Below are 18,166 nucleotides of genomic sequence, written 5' to 3'. Positions count from 1 at the left end.
TAGTCTTCTTCTCAAGTGTTTGGGTTTGATTGGTGGCTGGTTATACTGGAGTTGCAATGGTGGCAAAGAGAGGAGGGGTTAGTTGCGTATCGTTTAGTTTCTATCAGTTAAGGAAACTTACATGACAAACTTATACTATAGATAGTATGATATAATAGTCTGATATCACGTGAAGTAGGTCTCTCTGTCTTCAGTAGGAAGTTTAAGCTTGCTTTAGATTATTTATACTTTAAAATCAGTACCATTGACCGATTTATCGAGTACTTAAGTCTTCAAATAATTAGTCCACCCAGCCTTGGCACACTAGTATGAAGGTGTGTTCCATACAAGAGCAGCCACCATTACAACATACCCAGGCGCGGGTGCGCAAAACGGCAGTCTTCTTAACATATTAATGTGTTTAGTATAGATGAAATATATTAGAATGTGTTTCATCTTATTTTTAGTAACAGAAATAGATTTAACTGTCTTGACGTTGAATTAAAATAATCCTAAATTAGAGATAATTATGTAATTCTCTGAAGCCTTCCAAATAAAGTTTCAACTATTTTTCATAATATTGATCAATATAAGTTGTACCAGCAAAAATTGAAACTCAAATCTCTAAAGACCGAACCAGGTTACATCATACTATTATCCAGAAAAATTAAAGCTCAATTTTTCTTACTCCCGGTTTTGAGTTTTCCTTAAAATGAACAGACACATTTATGTAATGTAGAGCCACCTCACAGTCAACGCTTTTGAGCGTGTTTTGAATTCTTCTTTAATGTGAGCAAACCTGTTCTATAAAATATGTATACTCTGTTTCGTAAATTAAGAATCGTAACCGAATAATCGATATAATATCGTTTGTCGCAGAGGCCGGCGCGGCGTTGCCTTGGCGCACTATCAGTCCATGGAACCCAGCCTATTAGGACACGAAGGCGGTCACGACTCTTTGCAAATAAGCAGCTTTTAGAATAACAAATCAATGGTGCAATTAAAATAATGATACCCACGCTAAATTAAAATACTGAATACGTACAAAATACTGCATAGCATATTTATATCAATATTTCTATTAGACGTTCGAAGATTAACAAATGAAATGAAAGTTACCGTATAGGATTTCGACAAAACGTACGAAACTGAATGGTGAGATACGTTACAATAACTGTAATTTTAATAGCTACCCATGTTAAAAAGCCGTAACAACACGCCAAGGTCGATCTATCGAAATACCTACCTACCATAAAACAATAAGTGAAACTAATGGCAATAATTACTGTTACTATATGACCATTTGACCTACTGAATATATTTTTCAACTCTCTTGCTTACTCCAAGTGTTACGTTACAGGTTTTAAGCTCATATTACAAACGCACCTAGTATCTAACATAATGTCCATTGTTAATTTAACTCCAGTAAGAGCTGGAGCCATAGGATGCCCATGTCGGGCATCATGAATGACGCCAATGTCTTTTAAAAACGAAAGTTCTAACCCCTAAAACTCTCTTCAACTAAGTAAGTAACCAATTTTGCTTAGATATACATACATACTTGTAAATGTAGGTACTATTATGTTAGAAGCTAGTTAGCTACGCAGCAGCTCGCATGAATATGAAGGCCTTTCAGTTTTTGTTTTAATGGAGAAAGTCCTGCATACAATTTGTGATGACAATGCCATACTTAGTACAATGTAGGCACGTTCACACACTGAACAGTAAAAAATCTTATCTTTTTGCACAGATACGAGATTACTTTGTGTGATTGTCTAATAAAACATCATAATCAGCAAAGATGTTAGAATTACCTAACTACCATTTGTATTGCAAGGTCATTGTTTTTATGGGAATCTTTTAATTAAGTAAGTAATTAGTTATTATATGAAACTGCTGTTTACTAGTTTACATACTACAGAAATTTTAAATAGAAGAAGAATCTCTCATCTAAATATTCACTTCTTACTCCATAATAACAAAAACAAATGAGATGAAGACTTGTTTCCTTATGATTTCGTTGGAAAACTTTCTAATTAAAAATCGTTATTATTTTATTATGTAAATTGTGACTACCTTCCGCATGGGACCGCGGAAATACCGCGGGTTAGAGGAAACTGCTAATTCTAGGTGGCAGGTATTGCTACGGAAAACTGCTCCCAATCACGATATGTAATGTAATGTCCCTATTTATCGCTAATCACGATCCAAGTAGCTTTATGTGTGTACCACTCCATTGCAACAAAGGATTAAGACTTATTATGCAGTGATACATAAATAGATATTGCTAACATAGACTTCCTTATTAACTTAGTCCATAATAGGAATTTAAATAGTAGAGCTCTTTGTCGGATGCTCTTCCATCCAGGCTGAATATTATAAAACAAATAGGTAAGTATTAGTTACTTGTCAATAATAGTATAGGTACTTTTTAGTTGCAGAAGTTATAAAGTTTCAGTAATATTTTCACATCTAGGTAATGGTCACTAAAATGAACTTTGGGTCAAGACATTGTTACCTTTATGGTAAATTCGATTTCATGATCGCCTTTTTATCAAATTGAAATTATAACTAAGTTGTATTGTATTGCCTTAGAATTATGGCATAATTGAGCATTTGTCAAACTGCAAAACGACGTAAATTGACCGAGTAGCCCATTTTCAGGTCAATAGAATCATAAAAGATACGAATCGAATACACTTTTATCACACTTTCAACAACTTGCAGCCTCGTTATACCGCTATTGATGAAAGTTACGTAACAAGATGTATATCAGAAGCTTTATCAGTTAAGCAATCTTCTTTCTGAGTGGGATTAATAAAATAAAAATTAAACTTTTATGAGTGCAGTCAATCACTGTCCCAGTAGTTTATATAACTTTAACAATGTAATAACACAGTCATTCATTATTCGGAGCTAACGTATCAATTGAAATGATAACTTGATTAATCAAATCTAATTTGTCGTAATTACTAACTAGGCAGATAACTGTGGTGGTTTTATTGGCGACCATGATCTAGATCCTAGCTACACAGTAGTGCATTGGTGGAAAGAATGATAGCGAGAGCCCCAGAATGTATAAGCTATTAAATACAGAGTATGTAGAGTTTTTTCAAGATCATTATTTTTTATATTGACACGTTACATCATCAAATATTTCAGATTAGTTAATTCCGTACTTTAACGTCGATGTAGAATAGAATTGTATGGGAAGATGAAAAACATTATTCTCAACTTAACCCTATAATAATAATAATAATAAATACTCTTTATTGCACACCACATAAAAAAAAACATATAGTACCTACTCTAGTTCTTTTTTTTTACCCAGAAAAATGGCCTATCCATACCTACCGCCGGGGGACGGCATGTTATGTGGGGGCTCGAACCCACTAAAAACCTGGGGTATACTAACTCTGCCGCATAGCGCCTTGGGTACTAGAAACGACCATGGCGCCTTCCGCGGACGTCCCGCCCGCCCTACACGGCGGGACCCAACACGCTCCCACCTAATGTGGGGCCGACAGTATTAGCCGAGACCACCCTAAAGTTCTGGGCTGACTCAAATATTACAAGTTGTTAATTATCAACTAGGTATAGTTACGCAACAAAAATTACGAGTATAGGTACTCTTTCAGAATCTAAAATAGCATTATTCTTTTGTTTCAGTGCATCCAGGGAATGCGACGGCTGCACCTGACTGACAGGCACCTACGGGTGATGCTGTGGTGCATATTGCTCGGTCTACAGCCTGCCTTCGGAGGCATCCTAGACCCCTTCAACTGGGCTCGATCTGACAGAATAGAGGTCAACATACCCTGGCTACCATGTGAGTGTTACACCTCTAAACTGGAGATAATTTGATACATAACTAGCTGCGAAAAATCCTTAAATAACCTGGTATACATATAACCTGGGGGTATGAAAAATAGTTTGTCCCATTCTCAGACCTACCGACTGAATGTACACTTCGATACACACAACATATTTTCATAAGAATCAATAAAGCCATTTGTTATAAACAATGCGACACGAGAATTTGATACAGTTAAAATTAATTAACGCTAAACTTACAGCTTAACGATGTTTCCGTCTAATAACATTAAATCAGTCACAGTTGATGTATTTTTATTTCTACTTGGTTTATTATTATTTCGTTTCAGTTGAAAATGAAACAAGATGCTACGACGACCTCGGTTGCCTCAACATCACAAGGAGTTGGTACCACCTAATCCACCGGCCTTTCAACGTATTTCCTCTGCCCAGAGTTGTTATCAATACAAGGTATGTTTACACTATTCTTCCTTTGATTGTAATTTAGATAACACGCTAAGTAATGTAGGTAGTAGTTAGTTAAGTGATTGAACTGCATTAGCAAAATAAGCCCCGAATCGAGACACATACATAAATCAATTGTTACGCGGTGAAATGCGACCGATTTGATGAGACAGAATCTACTTTATTCAACGAATTTAATCATTAAAATATAGTAGGGAAATGCTTTTTAATAATTTAATCAGTTTATGAAATTCTTTTTCAGGTTCATTCTCTATACAAAGAAGAATCCCACAGACGGACAGTTGCTAAACGTGAATGTGAACAAGACCATCGTGAAGTCCAATTTTAATCCACAGCGGCTCACCAAGATGATCATACACGGGTTCATTGACACACCACTGTCCAACTGGGTAATTCTATTTATTTAAACTGCAAAGATGCAGCGTAGATAAGTGTGTCCTACCATACAGTGGGCCGATGACCTAATAAAAATGGCAAGACGGCTTACTAACATGCAGGTGGCTCGCGACCGGTCCGCTAGTCTAGGGGGAGGCCTAGTTTGTTCAATAACGAACGAACTTAGTATAATAGATGATCACGCCATTTTGAATTCCCAAAGTTTCGAGTTTCCCGTCTGATTATACTATTGCAGAATTTCATCCTTTGATGCTATTGACTTTATTTTGCCTCTACGTGTATTATTTTCAAAAACTACTGAAAGGTGCAATCCTGGCTTCAACAAATACAAACACTTTTTTATAGGACCAATATCGAAAGCTCTATTAAAAATCACTCCCATGTAAAAACTGACTGCTGTAGCACCAGAATCACCCACACTTTTTTCTACGTTAGATACCAATAGACTACGAGCTGGTGAACGCCAGACGTGATTTTATAAAAGTTGAAAGTTTGTCAACGTATGCTCCCAATATAGGTTAGAATGTTGGTGCATCATGAAGTTTGGGTCATCGTGGCTTTGGCAGCTATCCTAAAAAGATTGTCTGGCAAGGAGTTGGAACTGTCAAAACTGTCTGGCTGATGAGAAAACTACTTACATTCTAACCTTTAATGGGAGAATAAATAAATAAAATAATAAACAAAAAGTTTTTTAATTAAAAAGACGATGGCCGTTGGGGCAGAAAAGTTCTCGAGTGGCGACCACGGGCTGGAAGACGTAGCGTGGGCAGGCCTCCTACTAGGTGGACCGACGATCTGGTAAAGGTCGCGGGAAGAGCCTGGATGCGGGCAGCGCAGGACCGTGCATTGTGGAAAACCTTGGAGGAGGCCTTTGTCCAGCAGTGGACGTCATTTGGCTGAAACGAACGAACGAACGAAAAAGTTTTTATTTCGAACAACTCATAGTTCATAGTGTGGTTAGTAAACACACCTTAAATGCTAATGTTAGTAATCATTATCATTATCAAGGTGGCAAACTTTCAGCTTTTTTAAAATGACGTGGGTCTGGCGTTCACTAGCTCTTGTCAATTTAACACCTAAGTGGCTACCAAAGTTTTAACAAACCACAATATTACAGGTAAGTGAGATGAAAGACGAGTTGGTAAAGGCGGGAGACTTCAACGTGGTGGTGGTGGACTGGGCGGGCGGCAGTCTGCCGCTCTACACGCAGGCCACGGCCAACACCCGCCTTGTGGGGCTAGAGGTGGCGCATTTTATTAACACATTACAGGTAAGTCGTTAAAAAAAACTGTGGGCTAAGTGTGAGTAAACTCATCAATCGTCCTCACTAGTGAGCGCGTTAAAAAATGTATGAAGATTTTAGTTCTTGAAAGTTTCCGCTAGGGGCGCTGTGCAATCCGTCATACATTTAGGCTGGGTTGCACCATCTTACTTTAACTTTGACAAACGTCAAAAATCTGTCAAACTCCATACAAAAAACACCGGTTATCGTTAAATTTACTGTCAAAGTTAGCTGGTGCAACTCAGCCTTTTTTACGCAGTCGATATCGAATGCGTTTGACGTAAACTGACACTAAGTACCTCAGGAGACCTCATAGGGCAATTTTCCGTTAGCTATAAATAGCACCTATCTACAAAACGACGCAACCGTATAGCCAGGTATTGCTAGGTGACGTTTCAATGTACCTAGTAATAACGAGGGTTCATACATACCTACACCCTGAAACACTAAGGATCACGGTAGAGAAAAGATACTTTTAAACGCATATTAATTTAAAAAAATGTCAATACCTACTTTTGTTCCTGAAATTAAAATCACACGAAGCCTTGAGCAGATTTAACACATTGAGATTCCGGAAGTTTTTTTTTGCCTTTACTTAAAGTTAAGAGATGTTATTGATGTATTTACCTACACGATGCTACTTTTAATTGCAGAAAGAACATGGCCTGAATCCACTGGATGTCCACATCATAGGCCATTCATTAGGAGCTCACACAGCTGGCTACGCCGGAGAGAGAATACAAGTAAGTGGCCGCTTGAAACAGTTCCCAACTGTCTTGAAAATGGTAATTATTTCATATTGAATTTCATATTGTCTTTGATTTAGCATTTGATTTTGTAGGGCTTAGGAAGAATAACAGGGCTAGACCCCGCCGAGCCATACTTCCAAGGAATGCCGACGCACGTTCGGCTGGACCCCACCGACGCGCAGTTTGTAGACGTTATACACACTGACGGAAAGAGCATCTTTCTATTAGGTAATCCTTCTAACGCAATACAATCGTAATTTACGAACACGAATGCTTCTTATAATCCATACCGCACCTCCATTACAATATGCATGCGTAATATATTAACTAAGCGAATGAACTTGTATTATAGATAGCTTTATCGCTCTCGTTGGATAATGTACTAACCCACTTTATGTATTTATGTAAATACGCTTTTCGCTTTGAGGTTCATCATTCATTGTATAGTTTTATATATATCTATTTGCATCTCAACTAATTATCGACATGTTTATTCCGCGCGTGCGACAGATTTTGTGTTTATGGCAGGATATGGGATGTCGCAACCGGTCGGACATTTGGACTTTTACCCTAACAACGGCAAGGAGCAGCCTGGCTGCGACCTCACGGAGGGACCGCTAGTGCCCCTGACCCTCGTCAAGCAAGGCCTCGAAGAGGCGTCTCGAGTACTGGTCGCTTGCAACCACGTAAGGGCTATCAAACTCTTCACCGAGTCAATAAACGGGAAATGCCCTTACATAGGTAATGAAACGGACAAAAAATGTAGAGATAGAAAGTCTCCTGAAATTATTTGTGTCCTGTATTTTTATGCGTTTCTAATTTATGAATATTTTTAGGACACCAATGTCCGTCATACCAGCACTTCTTAGATGGAAAATGTTTCCACTGCGGTCATGGTTGCGCTATAATGGGGTACGTACCTTTTGCTCTAAGAATAATAGCACTTAGTCTGAAACTAATAGCCAAGTTGATTACTTACTCAAAGGTTATTGCAGATTCCATGCTGACAGTTCTCCCGGCTTGATTACAAATAAAGATAATGAGACCGAGAACGAAGTGTACCCTTCAGAGGAGCACGACACCATTGGGGCCAAGTACTACCTAAGCACTGGCAAAGAACAACCATTTTGCCGTACGTAGTCTAAATAACAACTGTTAAGTACCTAGGACTAGGTATTCATACAATAAATAATCTAAATTATTCTTTCAGAACGACACTACAAGGTGTCTATTCAGCTAGCAAATCCTAAAGGAGCAGAATCTTGGGTCCAGGTAATGGATTACGTGAAACAAGTACCTAAACTAAATTGTTTCAACTTAACTTTGAATTCTTGACTAATTGCTGTAATTTTTCAGGGCTTTTTAAAAGTGACTCTTCTGTCAGATCGCGGGGTTATCCGAGGGATGGACTTAACACCAAATAACTATGTTAAGTAAGTGCTATGTGAAAAGTAATTACGATTACCTACTTATATGACGATAAGCAAATTAACTTCGACTGTTAATTTAACTTTTATTTATTTATTTTTCAGATTAGAACATGGCACATCGTACACAATTGTAGTAACACATCCCATGGATATGGGAGGTAAAGTTAGGAAGGTAAATAAAGTGATAATTATTGTTTATTTATATTGTATGTAGAATATCTAATAAAATAAAGTTTCTCACTGCCAAAAGACTAACTAACAAAGAACTGGTAATGTTGGTGAACATTTTCACGTCTGTGACGTGGAAATTACATAACTTATTTGCATTATCAGTGTTTCAGTGCTTTGTTACTCGCCTGTATAAAAATATTGCTGTCCTATACCGACATCAACTAAGACTGACTTTTTTCTCGACAGCAGAAAGGTAACGTGTTTGAACGAGTTCAAGAATATTGCTAAGTTTAGGGGGTAAAATTCTTACATTGCATCATTTGTAACTCTTTACAACTTCGACTTTCTTTGTTGAGTCAATGCCTTCAAGCTGAAATAAAATGCGAAGTGACTGCGCCTATACGACTGATAGTTTGAGTTATTTAAAATATTATAGTTGCGGATTTACCATTCAAATCATAAAAGCCAATTAGTATCCTGGATATATAACTGTAGATGTGTCGTTACCACCAACTTCGTAATCATGCTTTAAACATACAAGCTACCTACTCAAGACCACAGCGAATACCACGTGACACACGTTACTGAAACGTTTTCTTACAAAATTGTGCATTTTCTGATTCTCCAGGTGGAGTTATCGTGGGAGTACGACATGAATGTACTGGAGCCGCGATCGCTCTGCATCCTGTGGTGCAATGACCGGCTCTACGTCAAGTCGGTAACCGTTGACCAAATGGAATTACCAAGTCGAGGGTAATAACCTTTTTAATTAATGTTTTAGTAAATAATGACGAACATAACTCACTTTCACAATAACTGAAGTGTGGAGAACACGAGTAGCGTGTTGTGTGCAGTGGGTCCCAGGTTCGATTCCTGGTCTGATTTTTATGACTCATTCGCATCACCACACCCCTGACACGGTTATCAAGTCGTTGTAGGTTCACAGACTAAAGCCGAACGTCCACCGCCGGCTAAACTAAGTTAGTTTAGCTTAGCTCGCATAGTTGAGCCAGTTTTTCATTTCATTCATTTCATTTTGCGGTGGACGCACATGTATGAAAAGCTGGCTCAACTATGCGAGCTAAGCTAAACTAACTTAGTTTAGCCGGCGGTGGACGTTCGGCTCGTTGCAAAATCGCTACAATACGACCATCGTTGGAGTGAGGCATGTTTCACACACTTCTCCACTCCGCGCTCCGCCTTGGTGGATACCAGGCTTTAGGCATAAAATCGACTAGGTATATATCATTACGTAACCGTAATTTATTCTTTTCAGGAAAAGAAACGTAGACTTCAGTAGCAAATTGTGTACGCCGAAACGTGAATTTGCTGAGATCCCCAACCGTGGCTCCGCCAGTTTCTACGACAACTGCGGCAGGTAGCTGTGCCATACAACCAACATTGGACTTGTTATTGTGTTAGGTCTAACATTTAGACCCGCCAAAAGCTTTAAATACGCCAGACGAGGGACACAAAGTGACACCAGTCTGGTGACAAGTTGTTAAAGTGATCGTGACTGTCCTCAGTGATGTTGTTACAGGGAGAAGAAAGAAATATATTTCTTTAAATTATAAAAAATTGTTGAATCTGTTATAGGACTAAGTGAGAGTTATTTTTATAGTATTGTATTTTGTAATTACGATGTACTGATTGAAATACTCATAAAATGTATTCTTACTTTATATTTTATTTATAAACTGTGTAAATAAAAATTTCTTGTCTCGTACCTACTCTCATTCCTTATATTTGTACAGATTTTATTAAACAAAAAAATGCTAACGTTTGTTTTATTACATATTCAATTAGTTATAATGGTATTATTATACAGTTTCAAAATCAAATTAAAGTTTTGAATGAACCGATAAAAATATTTCGAATATTATTTAGTACTAGCGGCCGCCCGCGACTTCATACGCGTGGATCTCGTTTTACCGCCTTGGAGTTTCGTAAAATCCTTTCTTAGCGGATGCCTACGTCATAACATATACCTGCATGCCAAAGGAGAGTGCCAGCCAATCCATGTATCGATGGCTCCTACGTACCTATACTGGCGTAAGTGAAAAAAGTAAATTTTACAGGAGAGCCATTTTAGTGGCCAGAACCATATTTTTGGGTCATATCTTCTGACCTACTAAAACGATTTTAATGAAATTTCACATTTAGCCTTAACATGTAATGCTTTTGCTACTGCTGTTATCAATTTTTATATTTTTCTTATATATTTTGAGATTTTACGCATTGCCCTTTTACGTCGTCACATTTCTATAATTTCATGTATATTGTTCAACGTAAAGAGACTTAAATGACAACGTAAATATAATATTTTAAGCGATTACTCTCTTTATTTATGCATGTAATTATTTTAATTGTTATCATGTGCTATATCAATAAAAAAACAGTTAGAAAAAGTTGTTTAATGTATCGTTATTACGTTTTAACGCAAATACGCCCATATACTGTGCTCGAGATTTAGTTAGGTCTTTTAACATAATGTGTCATATATTCAAAAATTATAAATAACTTGAAAAAATCGAACTGCCTAAGGCGGGAATTGAACCCACGATGCCTTAGGCAGTTAGATTTTTTCAAGTTATTTACTCAGAATACGGAACAAACCAGAAACCGTCAACGGGCGTAAATGTGTATTCATATAAATTACTCCAAATCGCACTAATTTGACTTTAGAGCAATTAGTCAATGGCCGGCGCGCGCATTGTTTACATATCCGTCAGATTGACACTTTATAATTAAATTATGCCGTCTTGTGCCGTTCCAACATGTAAGAATGCTACTGGAATTACGAAGAAAGTGCATGGGATCATGTTTTATCCGTAAGTAGCACATTTCCAATTCATTTTAATTAAATAATAATTTTCAAAAAAAATCACGGTTGTATTTTGTAAGTGTTGCCACAGGTCAACGGAATATTTTACCCTACTTTTTTATATTGAATTACATTTGTCTATAAAAAATTCACGCGTTAATTTTGTTAGCGTTACCACAGAATAATGGAATATTTTCCCCATCCTTTTTGTTTTAATTAGTTTTTAGTGTAATTTCATCCATGACATGACAACCTGATTAATTAAATTATAAGTGCCACTTGTGGTCTAAACTGAATAAATATTTTTGATTTTGATGATTTTAATATATTGAATTAATTTATAATATTACTCCCTAATAATGAGGAGATAATAAATTACTATCGAATTTCATACTTTCCCATTTATTCAAAAGTAAGGCATTGGTATCAACAGATCAGCAGCAGCAATATTTGTATATTTAATAATAATTTTAAGTAATTAATTATTGCTTACATACTTACTCTGATTTTCTTTCAGGATACACAGCCAGAGTTGCCTCGCAATCAAATTCAAGTATTGGTGATGTTTTTGATTTGGATTCTGTTTTTGACTCCAAGAAAAGTTAAACTAAAAGCACTACTGCGCCGTAAACAAATGTTTTGTTGTCGATATGTTTACTTACATAATAAAGAACCTTAAGTTTCTTTTTTGTTTTACTTGGCATTCTAAAATTTATATTCGACTTTTGTAATTGACTTTTAAATAACATATTATACCTACATAATTACATATAGTATATTACACTATTTAATAGAAATAAATAATCATCTACACTTAGTTACTTCGGAGTAAAAATTAAATTCATAGGTAGGTAGGTACTATCTATGCCTATGGCCAGTCATGTCGTCTCGTTCTATCGCAAAGAATCACCATTTGATAAGAGCGAGAGCAAAAACGGAAATGGATAGTTAACACTGTGGCCGTGTGTACTTATTTCACTTACTTATTTTTTACTTGTTTAACATCTCTTTAAAAAATTACATAATTTTACCCCAAAAATGGGGGTGTCACACGGCGCTAGTAACACTAAAGGGGGTAGAGGGGCGCGGGAGGGGAAGTATTTTGGACACAAGTTGCCGCGTAGAAATGTTATCGAACACTCCTTCTGGTTTGTTCTGTATTCTGAGGTTATTTATAATTTTCAAATTAGTTTGAGATGCGACTCTTAACGCTAAAAATTAAATAACTATAAGTATAATGTGTCATAATTTATAAATAAAACAATTTGCTAAATATTTTCGTGGCTTTATTTAAGATTTGGATTATAAAAAATATATATTTATGTAAGCAACTACTCGTATAGATTGACGAATCGTATGATTGGGCTTTATACGTGGCGTAGTTTTGCACATACGCCTATTTGCCTAAAATTTTATTTTGTATCTAATGGAAAAAAAATTTTTTTTCTTACTGACGTTATATAGATTAGAGCAAAATGAAATCATTGCTTAAATAATTGGAAAAAGGCGTAAGCGGCAGTTTCGCCTTTATACGTAGGAGCCATCGGTATGGAAGTTGGACCAAGTACTGCCCAGAATGAAACTATAGTGCATTTTGTTCCTAAGGCCAATAATAATAATAATAATAACTTATAGATCAGATACTTGGCTTGGCCCGTATCTGGTTTTAATCTTAGGGGGCGTCCATAAATTACGTGAGACTTTTAGGGGGGGGAGGGGGTCAACAAAAACCTCACTAAATCTCACGTGGGGGAGAGGGGGGTCTCAGGAAATATCACGTAATTTTTTTCGCAAGAAATAGAGAAATAGAGTTTGCCAGAAAACTGGGTTTAAATCTTAAGTAAAAAAATTGGCCAAGTGCGTGTCGTGCCACGCGCAGTGTAGGGTTCCGTAGTTGTCCGTCGTTAACACAATATATTTCAGAAGCAAGCAATTACTTCATCTAAAGTCGCTTTTAATATTTTCTTCTAAGGAATTTTTATTAGATATGAAATTTTATAATACAACGATATCCTACACGATGGTGTAGAAGATGAAAAAAAAATCATCCCCACTTTACATGTAGGGGAGCTACGAGGGGCGGCTGAAAAGTTTTGAGCCTAAGTATCTTCAAGTGTTATTATTGACTCGCACTAAATTTCATTAATTTGCCAATAACCTCCTTAGTATATGTACCAAGTTTCATTTCATTAGCGTCATCACGCTTTTAGTAATTAATCCGTAAACATCATCATGTCTCAGTCATCCGCGCAATGTACGAAATTGAAGTACACAGTTGTCATAAAATTCCACAAAAAGGGGAACAAAACGCTGACGGTAACATTTGAAGAGATGTCTACAGTTTATGGGGAGTCTGGGCCTTCATTTGCCACCTTGAAAGATTGGATCCGATAGTTCAAGCATGGCAGAGAGTCGCTAAAAGATGACCGCAAGTGAGGGCGGCCAGATTTCGCCATTAACGAATAAAATAATAAAAATTTAAAGAATCTTGCTTTAGAGATCAGCGAATTAAGCTGTGACAGATAGCTAAAGCCATAGGCATTAGCAAGGAACGTATCAGCGATATTTTTCATACTCATTTGTACATGAAATAGGGGAGCACGCGATGGGTGCCAAAAATGCTCACGCCGCTCGACAACCAGCGTCGAGTCACAACTTCACAGGAGTTTTATGACATCTTTGGCCATAACCCTAACAATTTTTTTTCTCACATTGTCACTATTGATATAGATGACCCACGCTGAACTGTCCCGCCAAACTCAATGACAGGGGGGCGCTACCATCGTTCAACTATATGGTTTCCAACATGGCAAAAATCGGAACTAGCGATCCGGTATTGACGGTGGCGCCCCACTGTCAATGTCATGCATAGGACAGTTCAGTATTTTGGAACTATAAATAATAGATCCGTCAGTACGATTTAGAGTCAAAATAAGAGTCAATGCAATGGATTCAAAAGGGAACACGCCGCCGCGGAAATTCAAAGTGGAGCGATCGACACCCAAGCTCATAGCCACTTTTTTTGGGATTGTGGATTATTATGCTGTACTGCTGATAAGAGTGCGTCAAGTGGTTATTGAAATATTAAGAGGCAAACTGGCGAAAGGAAATCTGTTATTGCAAGACAATTCGCCCGCGCACACCGCGCATGTTGCAGGGCTTGCCCCGGGTAAAACTGGATTTCAAGAAATTAATCACCCACCACACAGTTTAGTCCGAATCCCTAGCTATTTTGTCTAATTCTCAAATTGGAAAAAAGACCTCCAGGAACGAAGATTTTTGAGTGACAAAGAAATGAAAGCGGCGTTAAAGGCTCATTTCGAAGGCAAAGATTGCGAATTTTTTTTCAATGGGTTAAAAGCTCTTTTACACAAATGTAAGAAGTCAGTTGTAGTAGAAGGAGACTAAATAGAAAAATATAATTTTTATACTTTTCTATCGGCATTTTTAATACCCTAGGCTCAAAACTTTTCAGCCGCCCCTCGTACCCTAAAAAAATGATTTTTCAAAATTTTATTCTACCGTTTTGTCGGCGTGATTAATATACATAATACCTCCACAAAATTACAGCTCTCTAGTGCCAATAGTTTCCAAGCAAAACCTCGGACAGACAGACATAAATCGAAACTATAAGGGTTCCTTGTCAAGAATATGGGACCCTAAAGAATTATATTTTCTATGATGATAATGTCATTTTATTCTATACCGTCTAAACAAATAAAACTAACAATGCTTCCGTCTGCATGTGTGAATACTAAAATGCAGAATAAATGACGAAATTAAGAAAATTATAAAACAAGTTTTTTTTATCAAAATCGATTTTGCTAGATTATGTAGAAAGGAACAATAATTAGACTAGGTAGGTACTTCTGTAAAAAAAAAAAAACAATTAGACCCTAGTACTAACCGCTGTCAATACACGTGTTTTTCTGGATCTATTCGTAATCAGTGGGCTTAGTGCGACTTTATATCGATCGTTAAATGTATGATGATTGTACAGCGTCCCTAGCAGATACTTTCAAGAACTAAAATCTTAAACTTTATAGATCTTTTTGATGCACTCGTTAGCGACAACGGTAAATGCGAACTCGCACTAAGCACACAAAAAAAACTTGCTCAGTTAAATTACTCCAAAACTATAAAATTTCGGATTTTTTTAAAATATCACGTGAGATTAGGGGGTGGGGGAGGGGGTCAGACAAAATCTCACCAAATCTCACCAAGGGGGTCGGGGGGGTTGAAAAATAGCCAAAATTGTGTCACGTAATTTATGGACGCCCCCTTACCAGCACCAAAGCTGAGATAAAATATACGAACAAATAATAATAATAATAATGCTGAGATAAAATATATTTACATATAATAATAATAATAATAATTTATTCAATAAAATAAGAACATTATAAGAACTTATTATGCTAGAGTTTACATATAGTTCAATAGTCTTTTGTAGCCTGAGCTAGTACCAATACTAATGTGTAAACCGGAGCGCACTGAAATCTATCCCTGGAGTTAAGAGAAAAAAGTTTTGTTTTCAATTATTCACATATTATTATAGGTACATATGTAATATCATCGATATACTGCACAAGTAGCGCAATCTTATGCGTAGTACGTAACTATAATTATATCGATGTTATATTGCATGTAAATAATTCAAACAAAACTAACGGGATAGATTTCAGTGCGCTCCGGTTAGCACTTAAGTATTGGCCTGAGGAACAAAATGTACTATGGGTTAATTCAGGGCAGCACTTGGTCCAGACCCTGGCACCATCCTTTCAGCTCAATCGGTTGAGAACTGGTCTTAAATTCAGTTGCAAGATTTGTCCCACACATACTAACAAGTCAAGTCAATATAAAGCTTGTAAATAAATAAAAAAATGCATTTTTATATCGTTTCGTTCTGGTTACAAAAACTGTTGTTTTGGGTTCTGGAAGTTCTGGAAGCCCGAACGTACTTGTCAGAACGCGTTTTTCTAGTGTTTTTCAGCGTGCCTGCTGTATCTTTTTGGTAAATAGTAGGTATTGGATTAACGATTAACGGACTTAGAATAATTTAACGGACTCATTAACTTCCGTTATTTGAACCTTGCATACAATTACTTTTTTCGTTTTATTATCATGTGTTAACGGATTAACGATTAACGTTAACTTGCGTTAAATCATGGTAAATGTGACGTTTTAACGTTTAACGAAGTTAATTTTTTTATTAACGGTTTAACGATTAACGAAGTTAACTATTTGATTAACGGTGCCCAGCTATGGATCTAGCGCTGTTTTAATTGTTTGGTAAGTTGATAGAAATTCATTATTTCCAAAAATGAAGCAAGAAGTTTTAGTTCTAGATCATTGCAAAAAATCAATTTATTGGTGTATTACAATCGATTATTGGAGTTATTAAGCTAAAACTTCTTGCTCCATTTTGGAAATAATTAATTTCTGTCAAGTAAGTAAACTACTGCAACAGCGCTTGATCGTTTATAAAGAATGTCGAAGTCGTACTAAAGTAAGGTGTACGGATACGCGTGTTATTTAATGCCACAATCGCAAAATCTTATGCTTAGTACGTATACATCGATGATATTTTGTATGTAAATAATTCAAAACAAAACTCTTTTTTTCTCTTAACTCCAGGTATAGATTTCAGTGCGCTTCGGTTTATAAATTAGTATTGGCCTGAGGAACAAAATGCACTATGGTTTCATTCTGGGCAGCACTTGGTCCAACTTCCATACATGGATTGGCACTGTCCTTTCGTGGGTGTATAGGTGAGGTAATTTTAAGAATACAAGTTCGCCCATTTGACCCTAAGTGAGCTACTTTTTTTGTGGTTTTTTAAGATCTTTATTATTTCTCACAAGAATTATATTAAATTCACTTAACGTGAGATAATTAAATCCCATCAAAAACAATACTTGTCAAAAAAAACAAGTCTCGCAACTCAGTTGTTCTACGGTAAAAAGTTGTGAGATCCATGTAATACCAAGTCCAGGCCAGGAAATCTTTAACGTTTTACATAAATTATTGACTTGGCCATCGCACTAAATAATTTTATTTACACGTGTTTTCATGCGATGGCCAAGTCAATATATTTATGTAAAACGTTAAAGATTTCCTGGCCTGGACTTGGTATTACATGGATCTCACAACTTTTTACCGTAGAACAACTGAGTTGCGAGACTTGGTTTTTTTGACAAGTATTGTTTTTGATGGGATCTCATTTCTTTTTGTATTTTGTAGACAGCAGTTATGTATCTAGAAAACTGGACCGAAATTGAAAAATTTTACTCGACTTGGCGGTTGCACTACCGTGCCCCCAAATATCATTTCTTTTTGTATTTTGTAGACAGCAGTTATGTATCTAGAAAACTGGACCGAAATTGAAAAATTTTACTCGACTTGGCGGTTGCACTACCGTGCCCCCAAATATTTTAGTTTTTCCTTGATTCATACACCAAACACTACTTATATTCCAAATTTGAAGCTTCTAGGTCTGCTAGAAGTGCCTTAGAGTTTTGATGATCGGTGAGTCAGTGAGTCAGTCAGTGAGTGACAAAATTAAGTAACTTTGACCCGTTATAATTCTTAAACTACTGGTTCAAATTGAATGAAATTTTAAATATACCGTGTCTTTACAATGCCTGCATAGCTAATGAAAATTCAGCCTTCTAGTTTTATCCACAACGAAGTTACAGGCGGTCGAAAATGGCCTGAATTGTTTCGAGAAAAGGATGGTACGGCCGTGCCGCTTTTTTGCTCGACTTGGTGGGGGCACTGCCGTGCCCCCAGATACAATATTTTGTAACAATATAATACATAATACAATATAAATGCTTTGGATATACGTACAAACTAAAAGATAAACAAACAATTTCATAAACTAACTATAAGTGGGTACTTCACAAATTGCGCGCGATCCGTAAATATCGCCAGCTAGCGCGCGCCGAGTCCGACTAAACGTAGAACACAGAGTCAGAGTTAACCGCGCGGGAATGGAAGTGGCCTATTCTAACTACGCTCAGGTAAAGATGTG

At 36.7% G+C, this 18,166-nt stretch overlaps 1 protein-coding gene and 1 long non-coding RNA gene across 3 annotated transcripts in view; both read left to right on the top strand.

The window, feature by feature from the left end:
• The window catches only part of LOC135071100 (pancreatic triacylglycerol lipase-like), a 40,510-nt gene extending 30,425 nt beyond the window's left edge, over nt 1-10,085 (top strand). Inside the window, exons 3-16 of one of the 2 annotated variants that reach the window (XM_063964862.1) lie at nt 3,649-3,808; nt 4,143-4,263; nt 4,520-4,667; nt 5,792-5,944; nt 6,610-6,699; nt 6,798-6,933; nt 7,234-7,446; nt 7,542-7,617; nt 7,701-7,837; nt 7,916-7,977; nt 8,062-8,138; nt 8,238-8,307; nt 8,935-9,059; nt 9,583-10,085. In XM_063964862.1, coding sequence (XP_063820932.1) covers nt 3,661-3,808; nt 4,143-4,263; nt 4,520-4,667; nt 5,792-5,944; nt 6,610-6,699; nt 6,798-6,933; nt 7,234-7,446; nt 7,542-7,617; nt 7,701-7,837; nt 7,916-7,977; nt 8,062-8,138; nt 8,238-8,307; nt 8,935-9,059; nt 9,583-9,688 — 1,662 coding nt within the window. In that variant the 5' untranslated portion in view covers nt 3,649-3,660 and the 3' untranslated portion in view covers nt 9,689-10,085. Of the gene's footprint in view, nt 1-3,648; nt 3,809-4,142; nt 4,264-4,519; nt 4,668-5,791; nt 5,945-6,609; nt 6,700-6,797; nt 6,934-7,215; nt 7,447-7,541; nt 7,618-7,700; nt 7,838-7,915; nt 7,978-8,061; nt 8,139-8,237; nt 8,308-8,934; nt 9,060-9,582 lie in introns of both variants that reach the window. The other variant, XM_063964861.1, reaches the window with a different exon arrangement.
• An 814-nt stretch (nt 10,086-10,899) lies between these two features.
• On the top strand, nt 10,900-11,814 carry LOC135071507 (uncharacterized). Its single transcript, XR_010257264.1, has 2 exons — nt 10,900-11,137; nt 11,648-11,814. It is a non-coding gene; the product is annotated as an uncharacterized LOC135071507 (long non-coding RNA).
• Nucleotides 11,815-18,166: the final 6,352 nt, after the last annotated feature.

This window comes from Ostrinia nubilalis, chromosome 4, assembly GCF_963855985.1.
Source record: "Ostrinia nubilalis chromosome 4, ilOstNubi1.1, whole genome shotgun sequence".
Classification (NCBI taxonomy): domain Eukaryota; kingdom Metazoa; phylum Arthropoda; class Insecta; order Lepidoptera; family Crambidae; genus Ostrinia; species Ostrinia nubilalis.
Note: the sequence above shows the minus strand (reverse complement) of the source record. Positions and strands in the feature narration are given on the sequence as shown.